Source organism: Gambusia affinis, linkage group LG19, assembly GCF_019740435.1.
Source record: "Gambusia affinis linkage group LG19, SWU_Gaff_1.0, whole genome shotgun sequence".
Lineage (NCBI taxonomy): Eukaryota > Metazoa > Chordata > Actinopteri > Cyprinodontiformes > Poeciliidae > Gambusia > Gambusia affinis.
Genome location: NC_057886.1, coordinates 19,893,245 through 19,910,766, shown reverse-complemented (window position 1 = coordinate 19,910,766; position 17,522 = coordinate 19,893,245). Strand labels below are relative to the sequence as shown.

General features: G+C 34.8%; 3 protein-coding genes across 4 annotated transcripts; all 3 read left to right on the top strand.

The window, feature by feature from the left end:
• Positions 1 to 473: 473 nt before the first annotated feature.
• On the top strand, positions 474 to 1,814 carry LOC122821576 (protein PET100 homolog, mitochondrial). The gene is made up of 4 exons (XM_044099631.1): positions 474 to 631; positions 801 to 887; positions 1,018 to 1,050; positions 1,397 to 1,814. The coding sequence occupies exons 1-4, from the start codon at positions 605 to 607 to the stop codon at positions 1,475 to 1,477; spliced, it is 228 nt and encodes a 75-aa protein (XP_043955566.1). The 5' UTR covers positions 474 to 604; the 3' UTR covers positions 1,478 to 1,814.
• Positions 1,815 to 3,404: 1,590 nt separating this feature from the next.
• stxbp2 (syntaxin binding protein 2) lies at positions 3,405 to 12,087 on the top strand. Of its 2 annotated transcripts, none has more exons than XM_044099623.1 (19): positions 3,405 to 3,510; positions 4,916 to 4,965; positions 5,040 to 5,121; positions 5,314 to 5,390; positions 5,482 to 5,557; positions 5,668 to 5,771; positions 6,216 to 6,364; positions 6,455 to 6,539; positions 6,912 to 7,042; positions 7,148 to 7,255; positions 7,507 to 7,564; positions 7,672 to 7,737; positions 8,085 to 8,165; positions 9,444 to 9,585; positions 9,755 to 9,864; positions 9,956 to 10,054; positions 10,140 to 10,225; positions 11,222 to 11,379; positions 11,468 to 12,087. In XM_044099623.1, exons 1-19 carry the CDS (start codon positions 3,474 to 3,476, stop codon positions 11,524 to 11,526), a joined length of 1,758 nt encoding a protein of 585 aa, XP_043955558.1. In that variant the 5' UTR covers positions 3,405 to 3,473; the 3' UTR covers positions 11,527 to 12,087. The 2 variants fall into 2 exon arrangements, with proteins under 2 accessions (XP_043955558.1, XP_043955557.1); XM_044099622.1 differs by having other exon boundaries at positions 11,219 to 11,379.
• Positions 12,088 to 12,219: 132 nt separating this feature from the next.
• On the top strand, positions 12,220 to 16,365 carry LOC122822003 (G-protein-signaling modulator 2). The gene is made up of 9 exons (XM_044100321.1): positions 12,220 to 12,755; positions 13,293 to 13,382; positions 13,502 to 13,601; positions 13,745 to 13,899; positions 14,093 to 14,324; positions 14,427 to 14,596; positions 14,721 to 14,870; positions 14,983 to 14,989; positions 16,352 to 16,365. Exons 1-9 carry the CDS (start codon positions 12,708 to 12,710, stop codon positions 16,363 to 16,365), a joined length of 966 nt encoding a protein of 321 aa, XP_043956256.1. The 5' UTR covers positions 12,220 to 12,707.
• Positions 16,366 to 17,522: the final 1,157 nt, after the last annotated feature.

Sequence of the window (17,522 nt, the reverse complement as noted above, 5' to 3'; positions counted from 1 at the left end):
TTGCCTAGACAAATATGTTATTTTCTATAGAGATGACCAAATGCTCAGATTTTTGTTGTTGTTTTCTTATTTTATTTATTTATTTTTTTTACTTTTCACCCCAGTTTTTTTCATTTTGTTAGCATTCTGCGTTCTAAAAGCCATTGCGAGGTGAATTGTTTATTTATTTTTTAAAGATGGGCAAGGCATGTCAAAGATAAAGATGTTAGGTTCAACATGAACATGTAGGGCAATAAAACAACATTACAATAATCACAAATCAGTGATTTATTTACAGTTCCGGGAATTTGAATGATATTTCTCTGGATGAGTAATAAAAACGAACGATATTCTACATCCTTTATATTTTTAGAGCAGATAACCAACTGCAAAGGATGTGGAAACACAATGTTAGTACAAGGGTTATCATTCCAACTATTTTGCCCACAAGCATGTTGTGCACTTAGACTCCAGACAGAGGGGTGGCGGCAATACTGCAGAAAACTGATGTGACTGAATTTAAGGAGGTAGAAGAAGAATAGGAAGCAAATACCCGGAAATCAGTCTGAAGGTCTTCTGTTATGAGTTTAGGAAATACGACTGTTGATAACAACCTGATGTGGAAATGGGCGTTAAAATAGAGATGTTTAGAGTAAGTAAAAATTAATCGAAACTAACCAAAAGTATTTCAGTCTGAACTTTTACGTTTTAAAATGAAGAAACGTTTTTTGTTTTTTTGTCAGTATACGATGCAGTTAGATGATTACAAGTTTGCAGTATCCACCGTGTTTAACTTCTTGTGATCATTTTTTCTTGGCCAGATGATGCTCTATTTATCTTTTCCTGTGACCATGTTTTGGATCTCAAACCAGGCGGAGTACTTCGAGGAGTATATCGTTAAGAGAAAGGTCAGCCATTTTCCTTGTGTTTTGTTTTAATGTTGCATACCAATCCGTCTGATATTATTCTATTAATTCATGCTTCTATTTTTTATAATTAATCTTTCCTTTCATACTTCGATCCTTTTATAATTCCCAGAGGGAAATATTCCCACCGGACGAAGAATCACGGGTGAGATGCACAGAACTGATGTTTATAAAGTCTTTTACTTCGTAAAATGAAGAAAACAAGAGTTTTTTTTATACTAGAGTTTGTTTTTAAAGTAACAATCAAAGAAAAAAAGAGATTTTAACTTATAAACAATACACAAATTAGATTGTTAATTGGTAATTAAATACTTATTACCTGTTATGCCACGTTTTTTAGTTCATCTTCACTTTTAGCTGATTTTTATTTTAGTTTTAGTTTTAGTTTTAGTTTTTCAAATAATGATGGACATTCTGTTCAGATTTTGTCCCTATGAACTTCAATAATTCTACTATCATTTGTGTAATATTTCTTGTTTTGTTTTTTTCAGAGAAAGGAGTTGGAAAACTTTAAAGAGCGGATGCGCATTCAAAGGGAGCAACGGATATTAAAAAAAATGTCAGAAAACTGAAGATTTTGTGGTCAGGAAAAATATTTGAATATTCGGTGTAAAAACAAATTTCTGGCAATATTTGCTTGAGGAAAAGAGATTGCTTTAATCTGGCATGAGACAACAGAAAGACCTGCAAGACTAATGGGATCTGAAGGTGGCAGTTTTCAAGGATTTGCTTAAAAATATGTCATTAAATTTATTAATGACATATTTTAATACAAGATTTCTTTATGTTTTAATTGCTCTTTTTTTCTTTGGGTATTTGTAATATTATTATTTGTAATACATAGTTTTCTGGAAGTATTTTTTTTTTTATGTGTGATGCAGATTAAACATATACCCTGAATGTATTTTACCAACTGTGTTATTTTATTTTTGCCTGGTTTGATCAAGAATGGCTGCACAGTGGCGCAGTTGGTAGAGCTGTTGCCTTGCAGCAAGAAGGTCCTGGGTTTGATTCCCGGCCCAGGGTCTTTCTGTATGGAGTTTACATGTTCTTCCTGTGCATGCGTAGGTTCTCTCAGGGTTCTCCTGCTTCCTCCCACAGTCCAAAAACATGACTGTCAGGTTAATTGGTCTCTTTAAATTCTCCCTGTGTGTGTGTGAATGGTTGTGTGTCCTGTATGTCTCTGTGTTGCCCTGCGACAGACTGGCGACCTGTCCAGGGTTAGCCTCGCCTCTCGCCCAGAACAGAGCTGGAGATAGGCACCAGCAACCCTCCCAACCCTCTACGGGACAAGGGTGAACAGAAAATGGACGGATGGATGGATTGATCAAGGATAATTTTAAAAAGAAGGAAAAACAAACAGAATTTGTAGGAGGATTTATTATTAAATCATTTAACATTCTTTTGCATAACGTTTTTAAGTTGCAGTTCACTAAAAGACTGCAGCTTATGTGGGTTTTTTTCTTTTTTAAATTTATGCCTACAATGTTATTATCCAAAGATTTAGGAATCTTTCCAGAGATGTGTGTATTCCTTTATAATTCAAATGTGTATATTCAGTTCCTTTTATTGTCTTGTGAATTTGGTTTAAAAAGATCTAACTTAAGAGGGGTTGAAAAAAATCAAATTAATCAAATCAATAGGTGTAAACCAATATGTACCATATATTGCCAAATGATGAGATCATGATGAGAGTTAGGATAAATCAGTATTTAAAATAGTTATATAAAGAAATCTTGTCAAACAGTGTGAGATTGTTTGAGCTATTCTTGTCTTTAGAATGACAGGACATTTTCTATTTTTGTTTATTTTGCTACGCAGACAGAAAACTGTTTTAAAACTCATATACGTCACAACTAAACTTGCCACACTGGAACATTTTTACTTGATGATTGATGTGTTGGACTCTTACTGGATACAACTTGTTTTAAGAGGTACTATAAGGAGCTTTTAAGTTTTGGCATACTTGGAAATGACACTATGAGACAACTTCCATTCATCCATTTTCTGTACACCCTTGTCCCTAGTGAGTTCCAGCAAATGTTTTGGCGAGAGAGGGTACACCCTGGACAGGTCACCAATCTGTCGCAGGGCATGAGCCAACTAACAGCTGCTCAGTAAGCTCTCCAGGATGAATACACTAGAGAGAATTGTGACTCCTTTTCTGGACAGTCTTACATTTTGGATGTGCTCCTACAGCAATAAACAGCTGAAGATCTTATGGTGAAAAGGTGTTGACATGTGTTTCCCAAAGCCCATTGAATGATTGCCTTTGACACATTTGGCAGAGAGAAGTATCCAGAAATATATCTCTCAGTTTGTAAACTTATTTTGTGCACCTGATCACCATTAAAGATATTGTTTAGCTTTCTTTTTGTTTTTATTTTTATATGTTTTCCTTTATTATATGAGAAACTGACATTTGTTACTTTCTCACGAAACAGTCTGATTTTGTTGCACAGTCATATTGAAATAATAGTAACCGACATTAGGTGGCAATGTTGAGCTGTCTATAGCAAAGCTCTTAACATGAGGAAGTGACTGACTTTAAGGTACACTCCTGTCAAGATGGCACCGAGTGGACTGAAAGCGGTAGTTGGAGACAGTAAGTAAAATATTAGTAATAACCTATGAAGCTTGAGCTTTTTTAAAGTTGGCACAGGTAGTTTAGGTTGTTTTTTTGTTGTTGTTGTCTTGTACGATATTCAAGACTTTCATAATAAAAGTGTGTTTAGATTGTTGATATACCAGACGCCTCTTCCTGTTTTGCTCCAATTAAAACCCTTCTGTTAACAAAGGAAATAATATTAAGACGTGGGTAAAAGGCGCTATTGTGAGTCAGGTGGTTAACAGCTTTTTTGTTAGAAATCTACATCTGTTTCTGTTGATATCCTTGAAAAATAAAAACTGCGACAGCAGAAGTTGTAAGCTAACACCTGCTAGCTTATGTAAAAGGAAGTTCGCCAACTTTGAAATGAATTTAGTGAAAGAGATTATTTTAGGCGTCAACCTAGTACATGTTAACAAGATCCCTTTTTTAAAATTTTTTGAGCAAATTTTTCAGAGTATGCCGATCTTAAGTTAACAGCAAAAACACTAATTTCACTAATTTTGATAGGTGGAAATATTTTTATGTTGCACTTCAACAATCCCAATTTACGACGCACTAGAAAGCTTAACAAGTTATATTGCTTTCTTTACTGCATAATTATATTCGTTAAGCAGAAATGTTTATGCACTAAATTCTGCTAACTGTATAAGTCACTTAAACCAATCTTTGTTTTGAAGTTATCTTTATTTTTTTAAATAGCTGAAATTTACTTGGAAATTTTGCTTCTTTAATTTGTAATTTTAAGTAGCATAGTGATAAAAAATGTTGATGAACACACAGTTCCCACCCCTTTCTAAGATAAAACATAAACTTAAGTCAGTGGTATTAAAACAGCGCTCTCTCTCTCTCTCGCTCTCTTTGATTTATAGATATAAACACTTGCTGATAGCTGCGTGCAATGTTTCACAGTTTCCTGCACGGCGAATTGTGATGATGATGATGATGATGATGATAAAGAGTTGCATTTTCAGTAATCATCGTTGAAGAGAACTGATGTGTTTTTAGTAATACATTTTTGGACCTCACTGACCATGTTATTTACATTAGCAATTTAACTGATGGAAAACTTGTATTATTTATCACTAAAAGGAAATGTATTATGCATTATTTCTTAATGATACACAATATCATGATACATGTGTGATAGGTATCGGGACAAATACTCCAATTCACCCTTCCATGCATCAAAAAGCACTTTCCAAAATTGAGTTGCAACTGAAAAACCCACTAGGTGAAAAAGTCTTATCACAGACATAGTACTTTCAATATTTAACTTTATTTACTTGTTTAGGTTGATGCTACAATTTTTGGTACTTTATGGATGTTTTGTCAGTTCTTTGATGCTAGGTTAAATTCATATAATGTATATCTTTTTAACAGATATCTTTTTCTTCTGCAGAAATCCTCACTGGTGTCATCAAGAGTGTAAAGAAAGAAGGGGAATGGAAGGTAATAAGAATTTCAGAGATGCATTGTTTTCATTCCTGTTTTATGATACTGACCTATTCTATGTCCATCCATAGGTTTTAATTGTGGATCACATGACCATGAGAATTCTGTCCTCATGCTGCAAGATGTCGGACATTTTGGCTGAGGGTGTGACTAGTATGTGTGCAGACTTGTCTTATGGTGCTATGTTAATGCTTGCTTACCATAGCAGGAACCCACTGACCAGGGAATCTAATCAATTCACAGAGTTTTCCGGATCACTATTGAATTGGAAAAAAAATAATAATAATTGCAATGCATTGATGACCCTCCCGGTGGCATTTAATTCTTTTCCTGTCTGCTTTTCAGTTGTGGAAGACATCAACAAACGCAGGGAGCCAATTGCAAGTTTGGAGGCCATCTATTTGATCACACCCGTGAAGAAGGTTACCTTTTTGTTGAAGTTTATCTTGGAATCTATTTTACTTAAGTCTTGCTCAAAAATCTTTAAAATCTTCTATTTTGTTCCAATTACAGTCAATTGATGCCCTAATCAACGATTTTAAAGATGCAGCATTTACTTACAAAGCAGCACACATCTTCTTCACTGACAGTAAGATGCAAACATTTCTAAATACTAGACACTTATTATTCTGAGATGTATTACAGTAACACCTGATGTAACAATAAATGTCTTTTGTTAACATTTCCTCTTTCTCATAGCCTGTCCTGACAGTCTCTTTGCTGAGATTGGGAAATCCAGAGTTGCCAAGTTTGCCAAGACTTTAAAAGAGATCAATGTTGCATTCCTGCCCTATGAGTCTCAGGTCAGCACTTAAAAAAACCCAAAAACATAATTATTGTATAGATCTTTTTTATTTTGTTACTGGTGTATCTAATTCCTATTGATTTACAGCATGTTTAAGTTACTTTGAAAAGTCATTTTTCTTTATTTCTTAAATGCTGTCCTGTTCCTCTTTGTGTTTGGTGTTAGACAGCAAGCATATTTCCTGGTTTTTATGTTTTTAAAGTTTAAAATAAAGTTAATTGTAAAAAAAAAAAAAAAAGAAAATTAATTGACTAGCAGAAGATAGAACTTTTAAAGATGATTGTATTTTAAAGCATGGATGATAATAGCCATGCTTATTAATTGACTTACAATATAATGCAAATTAATCCCGCAACTGCAAGTAATTTTTCATGTAAATGGTTTACTTGGCAATTTAATGCAAACAAATGTACATAAAGATAAATCTGTTTAATCCCTGCAGGTATTCTCCCTGGATGATCCAACTTCTTTGTCCTCATTCTACAGCAAAGAGAAAAGCAGTGACAGAAGCAAAATGATGGAAAATGTTGCAGAACAGATTGCAACACTGTGTGACACACTTAACGAGTATCCTGCAATCCGATACCGCAAGTATGAAAAACACACTGCACAGAATTTTAAAATGAGTTTGCTGCTTAATTTGCCTGCTGATTGAAGGTGTGTAATAATTTGCTTCTTCAGGGGACTGGAAGAAAACGCTAAACTGGCTGAAGAGGTCTACCAGCGCCTTAATGCTCACAAAGCAGACAACCCAAAAATGGGGGAGGTTAGGAAATGCATTCAGCAGTTTTCCATCTTCGGCACTTGACTTTACTTTGATTTCTGGGTTTTGTTTTCTGTTTGTTTGGGGGTTTTTATATACAAGCTTTGCTGAACCTTTTCCCTTTTACTCTTCTATTTTCTGTCTTCCTTAGCTCACATTTCCTTTCTTTCAGGATGGGCCTTAACAGGCATGTATTACTGCTCTCTTTTCTCTTTTTGCCTCTACATATAAAGTGAATTTGATAAGCATGTCATCTAAGCATCTGGTTTGCTTTCATTGATGTCAAAATTGCATGTTTGCTTAAACATTGTCTCATGTTGAGCTGCAAAAACATTTGAAAGCATGACTTTATTTTTGTTGTCTTTTAAATAAAAGGGTCCAGATAAGGCACGATCCCAACTGCTGATTGTTGATCGTGGATTTGATCCCATCTCGCCTGTTCTGCATGAGCTGACCTTCCAAGCAATGGCTTATGACTTGTTAGATATCAAACAAGACATATATACGTATGTCAGCATTTTACTTTTTTCCCCTAATATGCGTCCGTCACTTGCAAGTTACCTAAGAAAAATTGTGTGTAATGTATTTTGACATAATGCTCTACTGTTCAGTTACCAGTCAACTGGCATTGGGAATTCAAAAGCAAGAGAAGTGCTACTGGATGAAGATGATGAGCTCTGGGTTCAACTCAGGCATATGCACATCGCAGATGTAACAAAGTGAGTTTCTTATTTCTGGTTTTGCTATTGTGAAATTTTAGTATTGGGACATAAGATAAAATAGAAATGGAGTAAATCTTTAATCCTCATTGCATACTGCTACTCTACATAATAATAATAATAATAATAATAATAATAAACATTAAATTACAGTTTAGTGTTTAAGGCTTTAGAATGTTTGCGTTAATGCCAAGTATTAAAGCATGATTGCACATTATTAATATTTTGGTTATCTTAATCCATTATTCCAGGAAAGTGACAGAACTACTTCGCACCTTTTGCGAAAGCAAGAGAATGTCTACTGATAATGTAAGTGCATGCTGCTTGCTTGTTTATTACAGATTTATATTGGAGAAAGTTGTAAATAAGAAATTGTTAATTATATAATCAGAAGTTTTTAATATTTGCCATTTCAGGCCAATATTAAAGACCTTTCTCAGATGTTAAAGAAGATGCCACAGTATCAGAAGGAGCTCGGCATGGTGAGAAGTTTTAAGCTTTTTTTAGTATCTTTATGAAGTTATGAGAATTTTTAGCTTGTAAATCAATTAAAATGAAGAGTGCTGATAATAGTTTGTGCTTTTTTCTTCATCTTCAGGAATGACAATCTAATGTAACAAACTGCTTCTTTCCTTTGTTATATTTTTTTATGTTGATCAGTTGCAAATATAACGACAGTTGATCAAGTGTTGGTATTTCTTAAACACTGCTTAGTTGAGCTATTTCAGGATGCTTTTCTGTCATGGTAAAAATTAAATGTTGCTTGGGTCATTAGATATATTCAACATTTCTTTAATCAAATATTTTTTTTACCCAATTTCTTTCACAGTACTCTACTCATTTGCATTTAGCCGAAGCCTGCATGACCAAATTCAAATCATCTCTTGATAAACTGTGTGAAGTGGAGCAGGTCAGTATGGAGTGTTCAGCAGACACTGAGCATTTTTAAGTGTCTTCAACATTATTGTAGCTGTTGTATGTATTTTCAATGTAAACACAAATGTTACTGGAGTTAGTTCTAAAAGTTAATCTGAGTCTGAATCTTTTGGCTACAGCTTCACTGTTTTACTGACGGTAACCGAGAGAGAATTACACTATTCTGTGCAATATTTGACTTCAGCTTGTCACCGTTTCTTTTTTTTTTTTTTTTTTCCTCTTTTGCATTTCTGGATATGGTCAAATGCGATTGGTACTGGCCAGTGGTGTTTAATAGTAAATCACGATCTGAGTATTGCATAAGAAGTGTGGTAGCAGCAATAGACATCCATATGTCTACAGAAATGCAATAAGCTGTTACATAATAACTGAGTTGGTAGGAATTTAGTACACATGTAGTACGTTCTGCTATATTCATTTGTCAGCCAGTTGGACCACTGGGGGAAGCCACAATCCACACAAGTGTTGAGCCGCATTGTGTTGCTTGTTTTGTGCCAGACATAGCTCCAGAAGGGATGTGCCCCGCAACATTTAGTTCTATGTCGGATGAATCTCAAGCACACAGGAAATGAAGATCAAGGCATGCTTGTAGTATTATGGGACACAAGTGCTAATGGGTGCTTTTTGTATGAGCAAATCACTCATCTGCACTAATGGATTGTCAGCATCTCTGAAAGCTGTCTCTTTAATCCTCTGGGCATGTTTTGGCGCTAAGATGGCCTTTGTGGTCCAAACACCAATAGTTCTTTCAGCTGTCATTTGTTTAAAGTGTTAGGCGACCATAATTAAATGTCTAATGCAATGTTGCTGAACATTATTTAATACATTGTGTGCACATTATTATGCAAAGGTGTATTTTGCTAATTTTTTTTAGGCATTTGTTCTAACTTTAAGCTGGATAGACTTGAATGCTTATTGAAGCAGAAGATGTGTATCTATATCAAGATGTGCTTAAGTATTAGGCAACTTCATTTTTTTAGGCCAATAAAGAGATTTGGCTAAAATGATCAAAAGTTCCTGAGGGATACAGTACTCTTAAAATTGCCAAAATATTGAGGCTTGATCACAGGACTATCAAACATCTTGTTGCAAACAGTCAACAGGATTACAAGAAACTTATTAAGGGGGGAAAAAAAAGTAGAGGAGCAGGTTCTTGTGTCAGTTGCTTTATCTGTTCACTGTCAGCTAACCTGAGTTGATGATTCATTTTTTCCAGTTGCAATCAGTAGCTAACTAAGACTGTCTTCCCCAGGACCTGGTAATGGGAGAAAATGCAGAGGGGGAAGCTCTAAAAGATGCCATGAAGAGCATTGTTCCTGTTCTGCTCGACAATGAAATTGGGGCTTATGACAAAATCCGCATCATTCTGCTGTACATTTTCCACAAGAAAAAAGGTATGTCATATTATGTTTTAAATCATGCAATCATTTTGAATGGACACTACTTAACTCTTCATGTGTTAACTGCTGTCTGCTATATATTTTTTTCCTTGAAGAAAAATATATAGAATATGAAATGCTGAAAATGTTTTAACTATATTCACAAGTGAGTCAATATCTTTAGGCATTGGGCAGGAGAACCTTACCAAGCTCATCCAGCATGCCAACATTTCGCAGGAAGACAGCAAAATTATCTACAACATACAAAACCTTGGCTGTAACATTATAACTGGGGTAAATTTCCTAATGTAATGAGTTGTTATGTTCAAGTTTTCATACTACTGTTAAGGATATTGTACTGAGTTATTGAGTTATTTTCTGCCAGGGCCGCAATGCTGGCAACATGCTGCCAGAGCGCAAGGAACGAAAAGAGAGTACCTACCAACTCTCTAGATGGGCACCCATCATCAAGGACATCATGGAGGTATAAATGATTAAGTGCCATTTTAGATTTTGTCAACCTAAATTGATTTCTGCACTTGACACACTCTGTGCTTCTGTACTTGCAGAATGTCATAGAAGACAAACTGGATAAGAAACAGTGGCCCTTCATCTCTAATCCAGCACCAATTAACACGACTCAGACTGCAGTCAGGTATATCCAACACACATTTGAAAGTACATGTTTAACAGAATTTGGGTGGGCATAACAAAAAATAACTGACATGTTTTAAATTAAAGCATGTATCGGGTAATGTCCAATAAAAGCTTTTATCCCTGTAACTAAATTGGAGCCAAGCTTTTGACAGATTAAGTTGAAGTTAAAAAGCCAAAAATAGGTCGGCTTTACTTAGAATGCACTGCAATCCCTTAGGGAATTCCCATCATGATGAGGCTTCCTCTGCAAACGAGCGTCTGTATTTTGTTCATAATCTGTCTAATGCACAATGTTTTTCTGCTTCCTTTTAAGCAAAGTGCAGCATTAAATATAAGTAACTCCATATTATATTATAAAACCAGACAAGATGGGTTGAATGCGTGACTGGAGGACCATTATGAAAAAGATTGTCATAATGTACAAATAATCATTATGCAACATGTTTAAGCCCTACAGAAAAAAAACAATGAAAAAAAAAACAATGGAAAATATAGGTAACACTTTATTTCATGGGGTGTGCATAAACTATCGGAGAAACTTGGTAATTTTTCCATGTTATTGTCATTAACATGGAGTCTTTATGAATGTCAATGACTGGTACCATGAAGTGTCATTTGTTAAATAATGAAACTTTTAATGCAAAGTTGCTCTAAAAGTTGTATTGAAAGTCCATTAAAAAGGCCAACTTTGCATTATTTTGTAAGTAATGACACTTGAATGCAAAGTTGGCCCTTTTAATGGACTTTCAATGCAACTTTGCATTAAAAGTGTTATTATTTACCAAATGACACTTTAGACATAGACATTCATAAAGAGTCCTTCATGTTCATGACAGGTGTTATGTCATGTTTATGACAGTGTCATGTCAGACTTATGCAGACTTATGTCAAATAAAGTGTTACCAAAATATGAGTGCTTCTTACAATTTGGAAATAATTCCTTGTTGCCAAAGAAGTAGATTATTTTTTTCCCTCTCTCTTACTCTTACAGCAGTGCGCGTTTTGGAAACTGGCACAAAAATAAGTCTCCAACAGAATATTGCTCTGGTCCTCGCTTGATTGTTTTTGTGGTTGGAGGGGTGTCGCACTCAGAGATGCGTTCTGCTTATGAAGTCACTCGAAGCACTGAGGGAAAGTGGGAAGTGCTTATCGGTGAGAGAAGTTTTTTGTTTTTCTGTTGTAAGTCTTAAAGTTCCCAGTTTATTCTAATTTTCAATGTTTACATTTTTTATCATGACAGGATCCTCTCACATCTTGACTCCAACCACCTTCCTTAATGACTTGAAGGGTCTGGAATAAATTTCCCATTTATATCTTGGTCCCTAAGTAGGTAAAAGCACAAGGAATAACGGAAAGGTTTTTCATTTGACTGGTTTCTGGTATGCTGTCTTTTATATTGTATTAACTTAATTTGAATATGAAGATAACCTATAGAATGTAACTGTGGAAGGAAATAGCTTATCCTTTAATTCACTCTTATTTTATTATGGATGTATTTTTGCCTGGATTAAACGCTTTTGTTCTAGCGACTAGAAATGTAATAAATATTTATATAGATGCATGCATTTTGATTAACCTGTTAACCAAAAATCCTGTTTGGTTTGGCAAGATTGTTACTTTTATATCGCATGATGCAATTAGTGAAATTGTGATTTACTGAGATGACAGTTAAAGAAAAAGAATGAAAAAGATTGATAGCTGTTAGGGTTGTTTTCATATGTAGGTAATTGTATCTTAGAATCTCAACTGCTGTAATGAAATATTTTTGAAGTATTGCACAACTAAATTAATATATTGATGGAAATATGTAGAGTGGGTGTTTTGTGTCTCTGTTCAATAAAAATAAAATCTTCAAATGTTTGTTTTTCCTTTAGTTCCTGGACATTTAAGATGATCTGAAGTTAGCCAAAATCCTTTGAGTAATATTTTCAGTTTTGACCATGTAATATAATTTAGATATTTAATAGCCTGTTCAATACTTCTTGTTTTTGTAACATAGTCTCCCTCATGTTCTCTTCTAATATTAACATCTGCTTGCAATTTGGGAAATAAAACGTGCAAAAATGGCCAGAAGGACAAAAGGTCTTTTGTATACTTCACATCAGTTTTATTGGTCTAACAGGCCAGTATCATAATAGTGATTTTAATTGCTTCAAATGGAGGAAACATCAAGTTTAAGTGAAATGGTGGGTCAAAATGAAGAATGTGTGCATCTCTCATGAAAAGAGATCATCCTTCTCTATGGTTAGGATTATGTTTTTATCCAGGATTATAAATGGTGATATTAAGAAGGGAGGGCTAGCTTGGCTCTTAATGATGGGTTAATACTCAGGACTCAGAACCACTTTACCGTGTCATGCTCAGCAGGCATTTGGCGGAGCATCAGTTGGAATCTTATTTATTTATTTTTTTTGAATAGCAGTTTATTTTATACATATAGTTTATTCCAATCACTTTTTTTCTCTTCTAATTTTTACAAGATGACATCTGCTGGAGTTAAGTTAAAATCAGAAGCTACTGATACTGAGGTAAGACATCTGTGGCAATACAAGTATAACTTAATTGTGTGTTGGCAATGGTTTTTGATTTGACTTTCTGCAAAATTCTTGCTTAAGGAACTGTATAGCTTCTACACAGTCCTCTGTAAAACCATAACTTAAGTTTTCAGTTAAAACATTTTTTATTTTGATTATGTTACCAGTTAATGCTTGCCTTCGAGTTTCTTTTTGGAGCTCGACTGACTAATTACTGGGAGAAAAATAAACTTTTAAATCCTTGTTAGTTTTTCAATTGACTAATATATTTTCTCCTGGTTTTCCCCAAAGAATGAACCATTTTAATAATCTTCCATACATTAGACAGTAAACAAAGAACATTTCATTTACAGCTCTCATCGTTAGTTTAACTAACAGGACATAGACTAGAACATATAAAGAGTTCAATACGTGCACCTGCTTGGTTTTGAGTTGAATTACTGACTTACTCTGTTAAATAAATTCTTGTTTTTCTAGACTTCAGATTGTAAAAATGACCTTGGTGCAAACCCTCTGATCTCTGTGACACAGAGTACTCCAGATATCGACAGAAAGCATCTAGTGGCACCTGTAAATCAGTTGCAAGTTCCTTCTCAGCGTCAACGCTCCAGTTCTTTAAGGGTCTGTTCTCATAAATGATTAGTGTAAACATATGACATTTACACTATTATTTGTTAATGTTGTATAATTAAATGTTCATATTGACCCTTTTCTCCAATCTTTTCACATAAATGAAAAAGGAAGAATCACCTGAAGAACAGCAAAAGTTTCTCAGTATGATCACTCATGGGCAGCGTGGACGTATAGAGGACCAGCGCTGTGTTTTGAGTCCTAGCGCAGGTACTCCCTGTCTACCCAAACTTTCAACCCTTCCTCAAATACATAAACCAATACTGAAAAAGAGCACAGTCTTTCAACATTAATAAATTTTTTATAAGACAGTGTTTAGATAAACTGTTATATATGTTTAATTTTATCATCAGATCGGGATTTTTTTTTAAACCTTTTGACAAGAGCTCAAAGTGGGAGGCTGGATGACCAGCGAGTATCACTTTCATCATTACCAGCATCAAAGAATGAAGATGATGATAATAAAGGAGACTCAAACGGCTTGTTTCAGATGGTCTCAAAAGTCCAGGTTAGTTACTTTTCGCTTTCTGTGAAAGAAATATTTTCACCATTGTTATTAAAAAAGAACACAACCACATGTTAGGTTTAATAGTGTGTTTGTTTATTTTCTAAAGGAAATTTTGTTTTCATTGTGGCTATGAAACCTAAAATTCTGTCAAATTAAAAAAAAAAAAAAAAAAAAAATTCTGCTCTAACTTTAGGGTTCCAGGATAGATGACCAAAGATGTTGCCTGCCTCAGTTTCAAGACCCACAGGCCCATATTTATGAAAATAATTCAAAACTATCACCTGCGTTGGGTCCAGCGCGCTCAGCCTCCTTCAGCACAAACTCAGATGTAAATCCAAAGAATAAAGAGAAACAGCAAAGTGCGTTAAATGTTAATCCTCAAGGTTTGCCTAGTTCCAAATTCACTCAAAGCACAATGCCACAAGGTAAGAACCAAAATTCTTCTTTGACTTAATAACCACTTTTGATCAGATATAATCGAGTACATATTTGATGTTAAAATCTGGGTTTCATTTTTTCTTTACTAGATGATGAAAAGCTCTTTAGTTTGGTCGCAAACTCCCAGGGCAGACGACTTGATGACCAGCGTATGTTTCTTCCATCATTACCAGGAATACAGAACAGTGGCACCATATCAACATTAACTCCTGCTGAAATGGATGCAAGATATTTATACAATTTAGTTTCAAGAGTCCAGGTTGGCGCCACATGTTTGATCAATTGAAATCATGTGTTTCACATATATTTGCCTTTTTACTGGCAAATAATGTGTAGTATAGTCTAAATTTAAGATTTATTTTAAAAATATTTTTCTATTATAGGGCTCAAGGATGGATGAACAAAGATGTTCTGCACCCAAAATCCTAAAAAATTTGAACACCCCTTCGACTGAGCGCAAAAAACTCATAAATGATGCATCTGATAAACTTCCCAAGAGTTCAGCTATCTTTAATGCTCCTCAACATTGGCAGGTGAGAGAACTTTTTGTAAAATACCTTGCTTATAGTTTTAGCAATAAATCCATATTTTGTTCTGAAGCAATGACAAAAAACAGAAAGATCTCTGATCTGTTGATCTCAACAGATCAGAGGTCAGATAAGATGCCTATGCTTTTTCTTGTCTTTTCCTAATGTAGGATTTATCTGCAGCTGAGCAGGAGCATTTTTTTGATATGATAAGACATTCTCAAAGTGCTCGAATGGAAGACCAACGATGCTATTTACAACCTTGCCAAAGTACAACCGCTACTCCAATGCACAATGGCGGCCCATTGAATAATGGGCTCGTGGGTAAGAAAAAAATACAGGACAAATTATTTCAAATTTAATTCTATCTCTCAGATGTCAGAAATAACATAAATATTCTCCATAGGGTCAAAACCTATCGCATTCGTCAACAGTAAGAACTCCAGTCAGGCAGTCAGGCTACAAGATCAACATTCTCCAGGAACAAGTCAAATATCTGAAGCAAAGAAAAATGTAAGAAATCCAAAGACTGGTTTGGATTTCTTACATCCAAACCAGGAATGCTAGGATCTAGCATTGCTAGATGCTAAATCTAGGAATAATAAAATGCAAGTTGAGTATAAATTATTGGATTGGTGACAAACTGAAAAATGACAAAGGTTGCTAAATGAAACTTATGATTTCTTTGTTTTTGTTTCACAAAATTTAATAGCTCGGCTTTTATAGTTATACATTTAGAATTTACAGATGTCTTTGGATATAAAAATTATGTATTCCATCAATTTTTTTAATGTAAAGAAGCATATTGACCTATTATTTTAAAAACTGTTTGCATTTGGCATTGTCTATAAACTAATGTTCTAATGGTACAGTATATGACTAGACATTTTTGGAATTTATTCCTTCTCTAGGCATCACCACCATATATTATTGTGAATGAGGGAACACCTGCTACATCAAGGAAGTCGTTTCGCAGAAGTTCCTCTCAGCCCCAAATTTTTGATGCCGATTCAAGCTCTAGCTTGGCCTTACCTAAGTCTGCTTCATTTACCCCTGAGACTGAATTCAGGATGGATCAATACTCTCAAGCACAGGTAGAAATAAAACTGGAGATAGAACTTCATTATAATTTCTCTAGAAGTATAGAGTGATAGACATTTATCAACGTCATATGAACTGGTCAAAATTCCTATGGAATTGCTAAATTCCCATCTACAGGAATATAGCTCTGAATATTTTCAATGAAGTACATTCACATGTGGCATCATTGACGTGATGCAGCAAATGAAATTGTGGTAGGATGAATTTCAGCTAATTATTTTTGTGTTGATGTTTTTTCTTTCTCCAATAGATGACATTGAAAGTATCACTGAGTGTAACACCACAGCCAGTATGTGCTACCACAGACCATGAATGTTTTGAATTTGCACAAATTGTTTGAAAAAAAATATAAAATCCTGAAATCTTTGTCTTCTTGTCTGTTTCAGGGATTAAAGAATGACTATCAAATACCAGAAGTCTTTCTTACTCTTGGTGCTCCAGGAGACAATGTTGTGATTCCTCTTAGTCCAGTATTTGGCAGACCACTATCTTTGGACTTAAACTTAGTCCCCAAAAAAGATTCTAAATCAAGGAATAACTCTGCAAGAACGGCAAGTCCAAGAAAAGCGCATTCTCGGCCATCATCTCCCTACCGGGAAATAGAGCGTCCTATACCTATAGGCCTAAATCAGAAGGAGAAACTTTTGACCTGTTCTGTCAGTCCAAATAAAGAACATTTCTTTATGAAAAAGAATGTAAACCCTGCCCAGATGCACAAAGGGACAGATTTAGGAAGAGAAAAATGTCAAGGGGTTCATAAAAAAGGAAGAGAGAGAGTTGAGCAAGGAAAAGGAGTTGGAAAGAAAGATAATAAATAAGTCTGATTTTATATTTTCTGTACATAAAAATAATAGTTAAATATAAAATGTCGGAAAAAAGTTAGACTTAGAATTGAGTTTTTTTGTTTTTTTTTTCAAGCTTTCGTTGGCTCTGGTGGCCTTTATTTGAAAGTAGCTCGACAGGAAAGAGGGTAACAAGAGAGAGGGAAGACATGTGGCAAATGTCACCCGTCTGCGAATCCAACCTGCGACTACCGCCATGAGGATTAAGGCCTCTATACGTGGGTCATGCTTTGCCCCTGCGCCACTACAGCACCCACTAGAATGTAGTTTTTGTTTTCTTTGTCTTTAAATAGTCAAATAATTTATATCCCCCTGTTAAATTATTGATTTTAGGGGTGCTGTGATGGTGCAGAGGTTAAGCACAACCCACATATGGGGGCCTTAGTTCTTGGCATGGCTGTTTCAGGTTCGATTCCCGGCCTGGTGACCTTTGCTACATGACTTCCCCCTTCTCTCATTACCTCTATTACTGTCAATTCACTATCAAATAAAGGCCACTAGAGCCATTAAAACATTTTTCTTAAAAAAAAATACTGATTTTATGAGATGTAATTATCATATGTATATGTTTGCTTTAGCTTGTCTTTTGAAGTGTAGTGTAGAAATCATTGTTTTTCTGCCATGTTTTCACTGTAAACAAGTAAATTTTCCTTTTCTGTATATTAAAAGAATAAAAACGGTTGTGACATGTTGAACCATTTGTTGAAAGTTAAAT